The 17,376-nt window shown below is 43.2% G+C and overlaps 1 protein-coding gene across 1 annotated transcript in view; it reads left to right on the forward strand.

Moving 5' to 3' along the window:
• The window catches only part of axl (AXL receptor tyrosine kinase), a 64,059-nt gene that overhangs the window by 43,307 nt on the left and 3,376 nt on the right, over positions 1 to 17,376 (forward strand). Inside the window, exons 8-18 of the mRNA XM_080429482.1 lie at positions 273 to 412; positions 851 to 995; positions 2,318 to 2,335; positions 4,898 to 5,027; positions 5,731 to 5,822; positions 9,957 to 10,052; positions 10,739 to 10,816; positions 11,100 to 11,192; positions 12,387 to 12,508; positions 16,422 to 16,531; positions 16,841 to 17,000. Of these exons, the coding sequence (XP_080285608.1) occupies positions 273 to 412; positions 851 to 995; positions 2,318 to 2,335; positions 4,898 to 5,027; positions 5,731 to 5,822; positions 9,957 to 10,052; positions 10,739 to 10,816; positions 11,100 to 11,192; positions 12,387 to 12,508; positions 16,422 to 16,531; positions 16,841 to 17,000 (1,184 nt within the window). The remainder of the gene's footprint in view (positions 1 to 272; positions 413 to 850; positions 996 to 2,317; positions 2,336 to 4,897; positions 5,028 to 5,730; positions 5,823 to 9,956; positions 10,053 to 10,738; positions 10,817 to 11,099; positions 11,193 to 12,386; positions 12,509 to 16,421; positions 16,532 to 16,840; positions 17,001 to 17,376) is intronic.

The following is a 17,376-nucleotide window of genomic DNA, read 5'->3' on the forward strand; positions in this document are numbered from 1 at the left end:
GACGATTCTAAGATGACCCAATGTTATTCTCCATAGAGAAATGACTTTACGAACCAGGGGATGAACGAGTGACGTCAGGACTTCTGTACTCTATAGTGTAAAATGGCTTAAAAACTAAACTAAAAACCAAAAGCTCACAACACGTTGCGACAGCATTTTTGTTGCAGCACACCCCATTTTGAAAACCTTTGGCCCCTACATAACGCTATGTGTAAACATCCTTTGTCCAGTGAATCGATAGTGATGCTGGTGTGGTGTGGTGTGTGTTTCAGTGCCAGACAACCCTCCAGCCAATGTGAGCGCTGTCCTGAATGGAACCGACGTGTTGGTGGCGTGGACTCAACCTCCTGGCAAGCTCAATGGAGACCTAGAGGGATACCTGCTGGAGTACAGCACTCCTAACACCGAGCAGGTACGTACGCACGCATGCATGCACACACACACACACACACACACACACACGCGCGCCTTGTGAAAAGGCTTAGTAGTTACGTTTTTATTATTTTTAGTTTTTTATGGGTATTTGTCACATGCAATATTCAAAAAAGGTCAGAAAGAGTGTTGGGTAATAAACAAAAATCATACCACTTTAAAAATGGATTCACAATTTAAACTGGCAGGAAGAAAATACAAACAATATACTACTAACTAGGCTTATATGAAATAAATTGACAAAGACAAAAACTAGCACACAATACAGTTTCTCTTAGTTATGTTTTTGTTTTGTTTTGTAAAGCCTCGTTTAGATTTTTATTTCAGCTAACTCAAATGTAATTTGTCACGTCACAGTCAATACGGATCTGTGCCATTTAAGACATTTATTTTTCTTCGTTTTTTTTTTGGTCAACAGGTCCTTCTGGACACAGGATTGGACACAGACGTGTCAATCAACCTGTCTCTCCCCCTGTCCAACGTGTCGTTCAGGGTGTGCTCGTACACGGGGGCGGGGCAAGGACCCTGCACCCCCATCCAGACCCTCACCCTCATCATCCCCGGTGAGCAGCTCATCATTTATGTCATGTTTATGTTTATGTTTATATTTATTTGACAAGGACATCACGATCACATTGGATGAACCAGATGCATTGTTTAAAGTGTATATAGCACGAGTGCTATGCATTTCCAACACCTGTCCACAGGAGGCTTTTCTAAAATAGAATAACACAATGGCGACTTTACTTATCCAATATTATAGTACAAAAAAATATATATATATATATATAATAGTAATAATTAAAGCAGCACAATGTAACTTTCCTCTTCTAACCCGTATTCGAACGTGGTTTCCTGCGCAAGTGCTGCATTTTTTACCATTGCCTGCCTGCTTGTTCAGGGGATAAATTTAATCGTTTGTGTCAGATCCTGTGTCTAGGTGAGACAGACACGATCTAAATGTCTCAATAGAAGAGCAGGGAGACAAAATACAACCACCCCCAATTGTCTAAGTTATATTGTATGAACATACTCTACCATATATACAGATTGGACCAACACAAAAAAAAAATTTAAAAAAAAGTTACATAGTGAGACTTTAACATCATCAAAATCAGACCCAATACATTAACTTGTGAAACAAAAGTAGACATAATCATTCCAATGTCATAAACTATTCATGTGAGCACAGTTGATTTGATTTCAACCATAGTTTGAGTCCTCTGTTAAACACATTACCATCTGTCTCTAGTTTTAGATCCGTAGGCAAAGATACTTCGGCGTATGACAGTGTGTGTCGCTCACCAAAAATACCCTATCTACAGCAGTGGTTCCCAGACTTTTTTGACAGACAGACAGACAGACAGACAGACAGACAGACAGACAGACAGACAGACAGACAGACAGACAGACAGACAGACAGACAGACAGACAGACAGACAGACAGACAGACAGACAGAGCCTCTTAGATGTCTAGACTCCTGCAGAGCCATGCCATAAACATAAAAAAATAAAAATAATGAAAGATATCTATTGACAGAGATAGAACACTGTTTGTTCAAAACGTCTGTGAACTTCTGTGTTTAAACTATGGACAATTCTAGATGAACGTCAACATTTGAAGGTCATAATTTGAAGGTTTATTTCATCTTCGGGGAAAACAATAGCGATACTGAAATAGATATCGCCTCCCCTTTGATGTCAAAGTCGTAGTTTTGAGATGTGTTTAAGCTATAGCAGAAAACAGCGGAGCTCATGAAAGAATAAGTGCATGTTTTGTTTTGTTCCTGTTTTGTTTTGTACTTTCTTTTTCTCTGAAATGGAAGTGGTAATCAACCTGAAAACAATAAACCATAATGTTATGATCTGCTTCTTTATCTCACAGGAATGGAGAAGTCTAGAGGTGAGTAACAGATTCACATAATACACTCTCTCTCTCTCTCTCTCTCTCTCGCGCGCGCGCCCACACACCCACACACACACACACACACACACACACACACACACACACACACACACACACACACACACACACACACACACACACACACACACACACACACACACACACAGTAGAAGTGATCTCGCGGTGTTTTCCTCACAAGGCAGAAGCACTTCTCCTTCTACCGTCTTTGAAACCTCTACTTCCCTTCATATGAATCTCCAGGGAAAAAAGGGAAGGAAGAGAGAAAGGAGAAGAGAGGATGACCGATGAGAGAAACTGAGATGAGGGGGGGAGGGGGTTATGCGCTCCATAAATATTTAGAAGAGACTTTGGCTCTGTAGCATCTCTGTTTGCTTAGTCTAATAGAGTCAGACGCACTATTCACACCGCAAGAATGAGAGAGGGACACGAGAGAAAGGGGGATGGGGGGAAGAGGGGAGAGGAGAGGATGGGGGGATGAGAGGAGAGGATGGGAGGGGGGGGAGGGGAGAGGAGTAGGCCAATTATTTTGCATAGTCGTCATTGTCGTCATAATCGTTTCCACGTTGAAAAATGCTCATACATTTTCAAACATTTTCAAACAACGCGTCACTTCGCGACACGATGTAAGCTTGTAGATCAGCTATGTTGGACGTTTGGCATTCGGAGCAGGGCTGGAGATTGAGACAAAGTAGCAATGCACACAATGCATACAATAGTTTCATTGACACAAACAAAATAGCACCAATACAATGAAAGACAAGGTTTCAAACGCTCAAGGTCTTCTTCAGCCTCCAAATGGAGAACGAATACCGAGGTTTGTTCTGAGCTTTCGCTGGAGGAGCTCTGAATCAGAACAAAGTGTTGTGAACGGTGTCATGGATATGCTGTGTACACACACTGCACTCCAAAGAATGCGCGAGCACAACTCAGTCACAAGTAGTGGTCTGTTTACGGCTCAGAGCGGTCCATTAACCCATCCAATCTGGGAAAAGCATCTGTCATTTTAGATTTGAACCACTTTAACCATTATCTTATACTTTGGCTATAATTTTTTTATCGTGAAAATTTGTGCAAATCTTTGAGTATATATATTTTTTAAAGCGAACATTGGTAAACCTTTGCTTCTGGGTCTTCTACAAATGTCTTTTAAATCCTAACAGTTTTTGAAAAAACTTATGTTGCTATAATCAGTGGTTCTCAAACCTTTTCATGTCAAGGACCCCCAAAATGATATGTATATGGCCGCGGACCCCCATCTCAAAATATGTTGTTCCAGGGACCCCCAGAAGCAAAGATTTGAGTAAAAAAAAAATCGCTTAAAAAAACATACATATTCAAAGATTTGCACACATTTTCACGATTAAAATAACAATAGCGGATATACAAGCTCATAGCGTGGCACTCTGTGCTGCAATATGAGCTTGTATATCTGCTATTTTTGAATAGCCAAAGAAATCTAAAGTGACACAGATGCATTCTCAGATTTAAAGGGGATGATTTTGCCGTTGCTTTTCCAATTCAGGTTAAACACTACGGCAGAGTATAAACATGGCAGGCTGCATAACACTGGCCTTATAGTGCACAGTGATGTAAGCAAACCCAGCTGCGGCTAATCAAATTAGTAATGGGTGTGTTAGAATTTAGGTGTGTCAATACCGTCTATCATGCTTGTACATTGGCATGCCCTTGGCTTGTTGTTTATTAGTCTGCCATGTTTTTGATCTGCTGGAGTAAAGTACATGAGCCTAGGGTTTCATGCCCCTTTAAAAAAGCAGGAGAAAGCCAGCTCTCATATGGGAGTGTCCTTCGCCTGTCGTCAGATAGGCTTCCTCAGTGTGATATTAAGTCACCAGCACGCTATTATGGTACGTTCACACGGGCAGATTAAAAGATACAAAGCCACGAAAATACACTGCATCTTTGTATCTAGAACTTGAATTTGTATCTTTGTGTCTTTGTCGCTATAGAGCTAACAGCTACAAACGTGGGACGTATCTTTGTGTCTTCATGTCGCTGCATGGTTTCCATTGAAAATGAATGGTAGCGTGTATCTTTTAATCTGCCCGTGTGAACGCACCATCAAGGCTCTACTGTGACACGTTCATGTGCTGCTCGTCACTTATCTGAAAAAAGTACCTGAAGGTCAAGGATACTGCCATGAATGTGGGCATTCTTAGGCTTTGAATGAATATACATTATGTATTTATCTACTGTATGTATCTCTCACTTCTCTTCATATCCCCTCACTCTCTCTCTCTCTCTCTCGACATGTTCTTCTTTTAACCACTTAAACCCCAGCATCCGTATTGTGGGGGGAGCTTTTGCTGAAAATAGCAGAGCTTGTAGATCGGCTATTTTCATCTGAAGCTTTCGCCACAACAACAGAAAACTGAAAAGACCCTGAGGGACTCCGGTCAACCATAATAGGATTTAAGTGGTTAAACTTTTGAAGGACTTTGTGACTTTGTGTCTGTGAAAGGTGCTCTGCAAATAATAAAATATACTTACACTCCCCCTCTCTCTCCCCCCCCCCCCCAGGGCTGTCCACGCCCCCGGCGTTCTCCTGGCACTGGTGGTACGTGGTGATGGCGGTCTCCATCGCCGTGGCCATCGCCGCGCTGATGGCCGTCTACGTGGCCAAGCTCCGGCGCAAGGAGACGCGCTTCGGGTGAGTTTAGTGGACTGTTACTGTCAGTATCCAAACCCAAAGACACAGAGAGAGAGAGAGAGAGAGAGAGAGAGAGAGAGAGAGAAAGAAGACATGTTTTCAGCCCACAACCTTCCTCCATGCATTCTTATGCATTTGGATGGCATAAGAAGAACATCTGTTTTAGCAGACCCAACACCACCATTACGACATTCTTTCCAATTAGGGTGTAAAGAAAGAGGCAACCCTCACAGCTGTGTTGTGACCCTGCTACAATCAAGAGGGATTGCTTATTTATTTGCTGTATACGGTCAAATTGTATACAAAACAAATGGTGCTAAATATCGCCAAATGGTTATTTGGCTTGTAATCATAGGGAACCTATTTTGGTGCTATACTGTAAATAGCACCTATAAAGGTGTTATATAGCACCTTTGTCCAATAGTGCTCTATAGAATCAATAGAAGTGTCTAAACTAAGCTGAAGAACCAGTGGGGAACCTCCAAGGAACCGTCCAAAAAGTCTTTGTATGACAGTGGTGTTATGTTCAACCACCGCAAAGGACCACTGAAGAACCAATAGAATGTGTGCGTGCGTACGTATACGTGCGTGATAGCATCGTGATGTGTGTGTTTACCTTGCTTATTGTAAGTTTCTCTGGATAAGAGCGTCTGCTAAAATGCCTGCATTGCAAATTGAAATAGTAAATTGTGTGCGTGTGCAGGGAGGCCTTCGAACCCATGATGGAGAGCGGGGAGATGGTGGTGAGGTACCGCGCACGCCGCACCTACAGCCGCAGGACCACCGAAGCTACCTGTGAGTCCCCTGTCTCTGCATGTCACAACAGCACGTGCCTGTCCCTATTGTCCTTCTACTGCGGGAAATGCAATGTGTCCCCTACAGCAGGAAATACTGTATGTGTCCTTTCTATAGCAGTAACACCGAATTCACACCAGCAGTAGCCAGGGATCAATAAAATGTTTGGGTTTCTGATCCGGTCGGAGCGGAAATAACTTTACGTTAGCATTACATCATCAGGTGGCCAAAAACTATTTTTTAATAGTTATAGTTATAGTGCTCATTGTGAACGTCCCTTAACTCGTCCATTTGGTTACATTTGTGCACTCTCAGAGGATTAATTGAGGATTAATTATGTACTGATGGCATTTCAACAGGACTGACCTCACGTCCTTGTGTGTGCATGTTTTTGGGCGGTGTAGCCGCCCCTATAAGTGGGGTTGGGACACCTCATTAGTACACCCTTCGCTGTACTGTGATTGGCTCATAATTAGTACACCCCTAGCATTAGTACACCCCTAGCTGTACTGTGATTGGCTGACTCTATTGGCTGACTCTATTCAGCACTGTGATTGGCTAGCGAGACACATGATGAAATCAATAACCTATAAATAGGACTATGCACTTAAAAAAAACACTTTTTTTAAGTGAGCTTCCATCACTGTGATGACCACTGTGATGACCACACCGCCCACTTCACACTGGGTGTGATTTTTGGGCGGTGAAACCGCCCCTATATGTGAGGTTTGGACATCGACATTCAATTGCACCCCCCCAACCCTGCGCTGTGATTGGCCACCAGTGTACCCCCCTAACCCTGCACCGTGATTGGCCAATCACAGTCTATTCAGGACTGTGATTGGCTAGTGAAACATGACACATCTGCATAGCCCTATAAATAGGACTATGCACTTAAAAAAAACACATTTATGGTTTTTTTTTGGTTACACATTTATGGTTTTTTTTAAGTTAGGGGTGTACAATGATTGGTCCACAATATTACTTTTCTTTAAGTGAACTTCCATCACTGTGATGACCACTATGACCACACCGCCCACTTCACACTGGGTTTGATTTTTTTTATGTATTTTTAGGGAAAGGGTTAAATCTGTTCCCCCTCACAGCTGTGAAAACAGCCTTGGTAGCGAGGCAGTCAGCGGACCTTTCCCCACAACACTACACCTTCTATACCACAGAAAAGTGACCTTTTTAATCTGCCTGTAGCATCACATAGCTTCATGCAGGCTAAATGCAGTGATGGGAGATCTCAGTCTGTGAAATCTAGTTTAGAGCGCGGCGAACGCAATAAACACAGCTGCGCGCCTGGCGGAATACACGCACACACGGACGCACGCACGCACAAACGCTGGTATTACTATAATTGTGAGGACATCAAAACTTTGGGACAGCAGTTTTATAAATCGTCTCAGTCGGGTGGAAACACGTCCGTTGTGAGCTTGTAGACTATTTTTGGTTCTCAACACCAGCGCACAACTACATAAATCTGACCCTAACGCTAACCTAAACCCAACTGCTAATGCTTAAAGGGATAGTTCGCCCCAAAAATTACTTATTTTCTATCAATTACTCACCCCATGGAGATTTTTTTGTTTTTGTCGCATTCCTAAGCCAATAATTTGATGACCAGCGGAGTCTCAATGGAGACTCTTTGAGTCTCCTACCAGAGACTACGCTGAATCTTTTCCTAGACAAAAAAAAGAAGAAGTTTTAACCATAAAAAAGCCATTTCTTTTGTGAGGACCAGGAAAATTGTCTTCACAATGTCGAACAGTATTTCTCGAAATCTTGTACTTGCGGGGCCATTTGCTGACAAATATAGTAATACAAGTACACACACACAGTCACGCACGCACGCACGCACGCACGCACGCACGCACGCACGCACGCACGCACGCACGCACGCACGCACGCACGCACGCACGCACACACGCACACACACACGCACACACAAACACACACGGCCGGCGGCCATAGCTGAGTGGTTAGTGAGCCCACCCAGGGAGCCAGAGGCCCTGGTTGCCCCAGGTACGATTCCAGGCCAGGCCAGCATATTTGTCGATGAAATGAAATTTGTCCCTGAGCAAGACTCTGAACCCCTAATTGGAAACAAGACCGTAAGCACTTTCATGAACGTCCTGTTAAAAGGATTTATCCTTATCCTTATCCACACACACACACACACACACACACACGGCTACGGGTCTCGTCTGTGTTTTTCGCCTCAGCTGAGTGCTTGCTATCGCAGGCATGAATACCTGTTGTGGCAGAGCGCCGGGGTCACGTTTCAAAGAGCTCCCAGTCACATTCAAGTGCTGACACTGTCCCCCTTGTGTGTGTGTGTGTGTGTGTGTGTGTGTGTGTGTGTGTGTGTGTGTGTGTTGTGTATCCACAATTTGGGGCGGGCCTCATTCACAAGCCTGGTCTCGCTGACCGCCATAAAGGGGCCGATGCGAGGGAGGAAAGAGGAGAGAATTAATAACGGGAAAAAAGGTGAAAAGTTGGACGGTAACATGAGAAGAGAGAGAGAGAGAGAGAGAGAGGAGATAGAGATCAAGTGGCTGAAAGGAGCTGCTTGCAAATATGGGAGAGTGGATTGACTGTATGTACTGTGTGTGTGCGTGTGTGTGCGTGTGTGTGTGTGCGTGTGTGTGTGCGTGTGCGTGTGCGTGTGCGTGTGTGTGTGTGTGTGTGTGTGCGTGCGTGCATGCGTGTTGTCCACAGCAATATCCGAGAGTTAATTGTGTGTGTGAGTGTAAGGGGCAATCTTTTGCACTTTCAGAGTTTTATTGTTTGTGTGTGTGTGAGTGTGTGTTTTTTTGTGTGTGTGTGTGTGTGTGTGTGTGTGTGTGTGTGTGTGTGTGTGTGTGTGTGTGTGTGTGTGTGTGTGTGTGTGTGTGTGTGCGTGCGTGCATGCGTGTTGTCCACAGCAATATCCGAGAGTTAATTGTGTGTGTGAGTGTAAGGGGCAATCTTTTGCACATTCAGAGTTTTATTGTTTGTGTGTGTGTGAGTGTGTGTTTTTTGTGTGTGTGTGTGTGTGTGTGTGTGTGTGTGTGTGTGTGTGTTGATGTCATTTATCGTCCCACTTCTCAGAAATAGGACCCAGCCTCAACCCCCTGGGGGTCCCAGGTTGTTAGAGTGTGTTGGAACATGTCTGTAGATGCAGCGCATTGTTTTCTGACACTGAAGCGTAGGATCATTCATACTTTGTTGTACCGCGAATCGCAATGTCACTCACTGAAAAATAGCTGCGTTTTATGCCCTACCGGGGATTCAAACCTGGGTCTCCCGTGTGGGAGACCAAACGTCCACCGCTCAACCAAGAGCCATGGAAAACAAAACAAAACAAAACAAAACAAAAGCATGCTTACACGGTAGCCAGCTTATTTACCTACTAATTTGGGATGATTGTTTAAACGTTGCATAGCAACATTTTTGCAGATTCACAGAGGAACTATAATTATTGTCGAGCCAAATAAACACAAAACAAACTATCATTTAGAAGAACAGTTGTACAAAGTTCAACAACATCAGACTCGACGTTGTGATTGTATAACATATAAGTACTGTACAGCTGTGATCTGTTTGGTTCTGACTGAATCACAGCTGCATGGATCCTAAACATCTGTGTATAGGAGGCACATGGTACAAGGCTCTGGCAGGATTTCATCTTTAAGTTGAATTTAAAGTCATACTGTTGTGTAACCTTTTCAATTAAACAAAAGTTAATTGATTTTGTTTCACCATTCCACATGCATGTTGTTGTCTTTCACACTTTTTAGCTGCCCTCAACACTGAAAATACAGGCACTGGAAATATATTTATTTATGCGTTTTATAGTAATACATCATTTTTTATAGTTAGCACCAAAATATCATTAGCACTATAGGACCCTGCAGCATTCATTTTGGAGCAGTACCTCTCTGTTTTTGTTTTGAACTGAATTCTGAGAAACACAGCAGTTCTAACTGACCAGAGAAAATTAATGTTATGACTTAAACTATCAATCATTTAGCTGGGGAACCCCTGGGACCCCCTCAGGGGCCCCTAGAGGTCCCTGGACGCTACGACCATAAGCAGTGATCTAGTCTACTGACGTTCTGTTCCCTTTGTGTTTGTGTTTGTCTTCAGTGAACACCCTGGGCATCAGTGATGAACTCAAACAGAAGCTGCAGGACGTGATGGTGGACAGACATAAACTAACCCTGGGAAAGACCCTGGGAGAGGGTAAGTTCCTTATTTTTTTACTCTATGGTAAGTTCAGTTCGAATACCGGCGCTGGTGTTAAAGCAAAAGGACAATTTGGTAGAGGTTTGTGTTGTGTACTGTAGTTGCCTTGCCAAAAGTCAGAGAGGCCGAAACGAGTGTGTTGTTTGTGACGTGACGTGAGGCTAATAAATACATTGAAAAGTCCTTCAACAAGGGGAAGCATGTACCTACAGTACATTATGTACTTACGTAAGTACGTATGTGCATACGTATGTAGCCATAAGATTTTTAAGCTTAAGCATTCCTTCTTTTTCTTTGTTCTTTTATATGTGTGGTGTGCATGTGCGTGTGTGTACAAGCATTCTGCTCATCTCAAGCATCATCATTTGCACCAGAGGCTGACAGCAGATCCTAAGCTGCAGTAAGAAAGGCATCTCTGACTGACGTACGCATCATGCCAGTCGTACCATTTAGACCAGTGGGTTAAACTCCCTTTTCCCGTCCCGTCCCGGGAACACACATTAAAGTTGGCTTTCTCTTGGGAGTCGTTTCCAGCTGGTCAGCGTGTGAATGCTGTAGTTTAGTTGCTTGGTACAATGGCGGTCTGGAACCCCAGGAGCAGAGAGTTTAAGAACCTGTTGCTTTAGAGAGCGTGCCAGGCAGGAAACGTCTGAAACGTTTGTGTGTTTGGGTTTTTGTTGCAGGAGAATTTGGCTCGGTGATGGAGGGACTGTTGACCCACGAAGAAGCTATGCTCAAAGTCGCTGTGAAAACCATGAAGAGTAAGTACTCCATAACAATGAGGATAATTACACTGTGGACAATATTTGAAAGCATATATACAATTTTATGGAAAGTATTGCCTTTTTTTCCCTCTTTATCTTTTCAATGACCATATTCAAGGTTTTTCATTGCTATGATTAATAACCATACTTCCATATAATAAATGATATTCTTGTCAGATATCGAGAAGTATGTAAAAACATAGAAAATGAATTCATAAAAAGATAGAAGTTGTCCCTTATCTGTTGCCCTACCTTTAACTTTCTCATTTCTCCTCTCCAGTTGCCATCTGCACGCGCACCGAGATGGAGGACTTCCTCCGGGAGGCAGCCTGCATGAAGGAGTTTGACCACCAGAATGTCATGAGACTCCTGGGTGAGAGAACAACGCAGTAAACATGCATTCCAATCAGAAATCGATGCACATTTCATAGTGGTTTTAGTTTTTTTTTGTTTAGTTTTTCTTTCATCCTTTTATAAATCCAGTCTTAACCGATTGACTGCCTGAATTATTTCAGATTTTTTGCTGTTTTCTGCCAGAGATTTTTCATTGAAAAAACAAAAAGTACTCAGGAGCCGAGATACATAATTTTTAAGTTTTAAGTTAACAAGGAAGTGGATAGGAGTCTAGATCTTCGAAAAATCATATCTCCTTGGTCACACTTTGGGTACATTTTTATTTTTATTTTCTAAAAACGCATATTTGCTAAAAACTAAAACTAGTCAATTCCTATAACTAATACTACTTGCACAGTCATACCATTTACTAAAACGGAACAAAAAACAATGAAAACATAACCACTTGAACCCCAGCATCCATATTCTGAGGGGAACATTCACCAAAAATAGCAGATCTACAAGCTCACAACAAGCCACAACGTGATATGTTGTGAGCTTGTAGATCAGCCATTTTTTTTTTTTCCTTCTAAATTTTTGTCCCACGATTTTGTAACCCTATTTTTTTACACCCAGTGCCAATTGTCTATGTAATCCTGGGCACTACCTTCCCTCTGCCAACCTAGGGAGGCCAGGGCCGAGCTCATGCCTCCTTCAATGCATGAGAGCCAACTGACCTTCTTGTCACCTGACAGGGGAGAGTTTCCCTGGTTGGACGTAGCGCGTGGAAGGAACACGTTATTCCAACCAGTTCCCTTCCCCTCCATCAGGCGCCCCGGCTGGCCAGGGGGAGGCAGTATAGTGACCAGGATTACTGCATGTTTTTGTGAGGGTACCTACCCTAGGAGACACGGGGAGAACATGCAAACTAGATCAGCCATTTTTGACGAAGAAATTCTGTATAGACAGTTGCAACCCCAGGTCCGTTTTACTAAGAATAGAGGGTTTAAGGGGTTAAATATAATGAATATTGCAAAACTATAACTCTGGTCCAAATATTAGAAGGACCATTACAGCCAGTCACAGTATGTTAACAGGAACAGGCATAGGGTGGGCTGTGTTTGTTTATGGGGGTCCAGGTTTGACGGAGGTTGGTGTCCTGTTGTCAGAAGGTGGGGTTGTGTTGTTGGGGTTCCAGGTTTGATGGAGTGTGTGTGTATGTGTGTATTGTCAGGTGTGTGCCTGCAGACGGTGGAGAGCGAGGGCTACCCCTCCCCTGTGGTCATCCTGCCTTACATGAAGCATGGAGACCTGCACAGCTACCTGCTCTACTCACGCCTCGGAGACTGTCCTGTGGTGAGTGTCTGTTACATGCACACGCACCCACGCGCGCATGCACGCACGCACGCGCGCGCGCACACACACACACACACACACATGCACACACACACACACACACACACACACACACACACACACACACACACACACACACACACACACACACACACACACACACACACACACACACACACACACACACACACACACACACACACACACACACACACACACACACAATTCAATTCAATTCAAAGGGCTTTATTGGCATGAGAAAACATACGTTTACATTGCCAAAGCAGAAAGCACAATACAACAATACAGCAATACAATCAAAACAAAAAATATGTCAGAATCTTCAATAGATCAACCAAGAATCTACCAAGATCACTGGGTGCAGGTATAGTGCCGGAATATACACATATACACAATGTCTTTAGGGTGGTTGTGTTCCGTTTGATATCCTTTTCCTATCACAGCAACTCACGAATCTTGCTGCTGTGTTTGCACATTGTTGTACTTCGCCCAGCAGATATGGGAGTTTTTTGTCATTGGTCATGTTTTCAAAATCTCCGTGTGTGGTTGTAATCTGTGGGAAGTATGTGTCTCTGATGTCTTGGTACAATGGACAGACGGTTAGGAAGTGTAGCTCGGTTTCCACTTCATTTTGTGTGCAGTGGGTGCATAGTCTGTCTTCTCTCGGGATACAGGTCTGCCTGTGACGACCTTTCTCGATCGCAAGACTGTGCTCACTGAGTCTGTACCTAGTTAAGATTTTTCTTTGTTTTGGGTCAGTCACGGTGCTCAGGTATTCTGCCACTGCGTATTCTCACACACACACACACACACACACACACACACACACACACACACACACACACACACACACACACACACACACACACACACACACACACACACACACACACACACACACACACACACACACACACACAGGCACAAGCTACACAGGAATATCATCAGCATTAATTTGCTGTATCTATTTGTTCCTTATTTCCCTGAGACATGTCTAACTCATGAGAGCATGCAAATGTAACCAAATGTACGGGTCCCTTTGGTTACAAATGGATACATTAACGGTCTGTCAACAGAAATGGAATCCAAAGGTCAACATGAACGTGAATTCCTTTCTACACAGTGAATCACAGAGTGTTTTTAATTTAACCCTGAACGTGAAAGTGAAGTGTGAACCGGTTTGACACGTTCAGAGGTGAATTACCACTGTGTATTTTACCTACAGTACCCACCCTTAACCCTGTGACAAAACATACAGCCTAACACTAAGCACACACACAGAGAGAGAGAGAGAGAGAGAGAGAGGCAAATATTATAAAATATAAATATTATGTGATAAATGATGGTGTATTATTATAGGTTAATCCCCCAGCATCACATTAAAATCAGCCACGTCTTTACCAGCTGCAACGTTAAAGTGATGAGCTTGTAGCTATTTCCACAACATTTATCTGTGGAACCGAGTCAAACTAAATTGAATGCATCAACTCCTACATTCCAAGTGCTTGTCAGGGTTCAAATATGATTCTTTTGGGGGGCCACGGCCTGAAAAGGTTGCGAACCACTGGTATAGTGTATATAGTAATACTATATTCAAGTAAAACACTTTTAAATTTGTAATAGATTATGTCTACATTGTGGTATAGAAGAAGAAGGTCCGCACACTGTTCTCAAGCTCCAAAAAACGTACTTTTTTTTATGTATGCAACGTTTCGACCTTCTAGGTCTTCATCAGGCAAATATCATAATACATTGTGGTATAACAATCTGAGTAGGCCAAAGCCTACTACATCTTCCATCATAAGTTTGTAAGTGGTGTGTACTACAGCATTGGTTCTCAAAGTGGGGTCCGGGGACCCCCAGGGGTCCTTGAGGGAGTTCCAGGGGGTCCCCAGCTAAATGATAGATTAGGAACCAAATGGACCCTTATGGGTCTGTAACTCAGAGAGTGTACAAATGGAACCAAATGGACCCTAACGGGTCCATTTGGTTCCATTTGTACACTCTCAGAGTTAAATTGACATAGATTTCCAAATGATAGAAATGCCATTAAATGGGGGTCTGTAGCCCTAATGCATGTCAAACTGGGGGTCCTTGAAATTAAAATGGCTGAGAATCACTGCTAGAGCCGTAAAAAATCTTCTCTTATGGGGGTCCCTGGCATATCTTTTGAAATGGGGGTCCGCGGGCTAATAAGTGTCAATGCGGGGGTCCTTGACATGAAAAAGTTTGAGAACCACTGTACTACAGTACTACAGTATACGCTATATGTCCCTTAAGAGCTGCCTGGGTGGAGGAACAGCAGCCAGATGAAAACAAGGCGTCCACATACTGCAGCATGTTGAAATGCTTCATTTAGGGCCAAACGTTTCCAAAACCACAATAGTGTAGAACTCTGTGACTCCCTGTGGAACGGACTGCGCCATGTATGAAAGGAGCAGCAGGGGTGGAACGGACTGCACCACCATGCCGACTGGAGCGGGAGAACACAGAGTTCTGAACGACATGGTTCCGTCCAGTCTGTTCTCCACTGTGTGCCTTAACACTGCTTTGTTTAGCCGTGGCTTCACATACATATGGGCTATAGTGCCCCCTGCTGTACAAAGAACATTACAACATGTACATTTTTCAGCATTCCAGAGTAGGGAAACAACATCCCATTTTTCAACATTATGATATTTTGTTGCAGTAATGCTAATGCTCAGCAATAACATGACACTTAACAATAACTATGAAACACCACCAAAAGTGCTGAAATGTTTACCCCATGATTGTGAAAACTGCAATCCTTACTTCCACATAATATGTCCTTCCAATGAATGGGGAGACTTTCACTTCATATTTTTTTACAGCATTGAAGCATGAAATAACTATGGAAATATGAAGGTCTTATTAAGGTTTATTAGAAGGACGACATCAGTCACCAGAAGCAGGGACGTGTGTTTTCAATGAGTCTAACATAGAAGGACAATATTGGTCACCGGAAGCAGGGAGGTGTTAACATGGTTAACATGGAGTTTGAAGTTGAATTATATCAAATATCTAAATACTGAATCAAGCAACTTGCAAACTGTCTGGGGTGCAACACAAAAGCCTGAGAAGACGTTATGACCTCAGAAGTGTTTTAAAATGAAATACTCCTTGAACCACTTTAACCCTATATACTTTGTTGACCCGAGTCCCCCAGGGGCTTCTTCTCCTTTTTTCACCGTGCAACAACATGTCTTTACTGAAAATAGCAGATTCCTTCCCCTGATGCTCACAACAACACGCTTTGATGCAATGCGAGATTGCAATTTGGCTATTTTCGATGACAGTTTGCCCCAGAATAGTAGGTTCACAAGGTTAAATGAGGTGGCGTGTGTCGTCCTCTATAGTAGGATGTTAGTTAAGTTAAATAAATGAGGTCAAATGAGGTGGTGTATGTGTGTGTCGTCCTCGTCTAGTACACTGTTTCCCAAACAGTGGGTCGGGACCCATATGTGGGCCGTGGACCAATTTGTATGGGTCGCGAGTAAAACCCCTTTATTTTTTGTTTCCTGCATTTCGTTTATTTCAAAATAATCATTTTCAAATAATTCCCCCCAAAAAAAATTTTTTCAAAAGAATTCCATAAAATAAAATCCATTAATTAGAGGGGACAAAATACTTTTAAGAAGCAGTGAAAATAGCCGATTTACAAGCCCACAACGCGTCACATCGTGACGTGTTGTGAGCTTGTAGATCTGCTATTTTCACTAGTTTGGGTCCCGGTGAGACATCATCACATTTCTTTTTTGGGTCTCGAGCTATAAAAGGTTGAGAACCACTGCTCTAGTAGATGTTAGTTGAGTTAAATGAGGTTAAACAAGGTGGTGTGTGTGTGTGTGTGTGTGTGTGTGTCGTCCTCTAGTACCTCCCGTCTCAGATGCTCGTTAAGTTCATGGCGGATATCGCCCGGGGAATGGAGTACCTCAGCAGAAAGAGCTTCATCCACAGGGACCTGGCCGCCAGGAACTGCATGTGAGTCACATAATGATCTCCTCATATACTTCTGCTATTGGCTCTTCTTCTCACTTCCTCTGTTCTCTTTCTGTTTTAGTATTTTAGTGTTTTTTACTTTAGTTTCCTCTGAAGTGAAACACGTTTCTTTGACCTTCAGTGCAATGTGCCCCTTTAAGGTTCTGCCACACATATTGTTTGTAGAGCTTGTTGATATTTTTCTCAATAGAAAATGAAAGCTTTAAAAAAGAAATTGAATTATCTTGGAAAGTTCTTGTAAAACATGCATAAGTGCATAATAGTAATGTAACGTTGTGTTGTGTGTTGCAGGCTGAATGAGAACATGAATGTGTGTGTGGCAGACTTTGGCCTGTCTAAGAAGATCTACAATGGAGATTATTACAGGCAGGGACGCATCTCCAAGATGCCAGTCAAATGGATCGCCATCGAGAGCCTGGCCGACCGGGTCTACACCACCAAGAGTGATGTGGTACGTGTGTCTGTCTGTCTGTGTGTGTGTGTGTGTGTGTGTGTGTGTGTGTGTGTGTGTGTGTGCGTGCGTGCGTGTGTGTGTGTGTGTGTGTGTGTGTGTGTGTGTGTGTGTGTGTGTGTGTGTGTGTGTGTGTGTCTGTGTGTCTGTGTGTGTGAGTGAGTGAGTGAGTGAGTGAGTGAGTGAGTGTGAGAGTGTGAGAGTGTGTGTGTGTACAGTATGTGTGGTTCTCCACTCTTTTCATCGCAAGGACCCCCAGTTTGAAATGTATCAAATTTGAGAGCCACAGGTTGGGTTCTAAATAGACAAACAGGACACAATGGCGCCAACCCATGGCTCTCTGCCTACACCGCTACACAATAAACCTATTATCTCA

The sequence above is a fragment of the Gymnoscopelus braueri genome (genome assembly GCF_963280865.1).
Source record: "Gymnoscopelus braueri genome assembly, chromosome: 5".
In the NCBI taxonomy this organism is placed as follows: Eukaryota; Metazoa; Chordata; class Actinopteri; order Myctophiformes; family Myctophidae; genus Gymnoscopelus; species Gymnoscopelus braueri.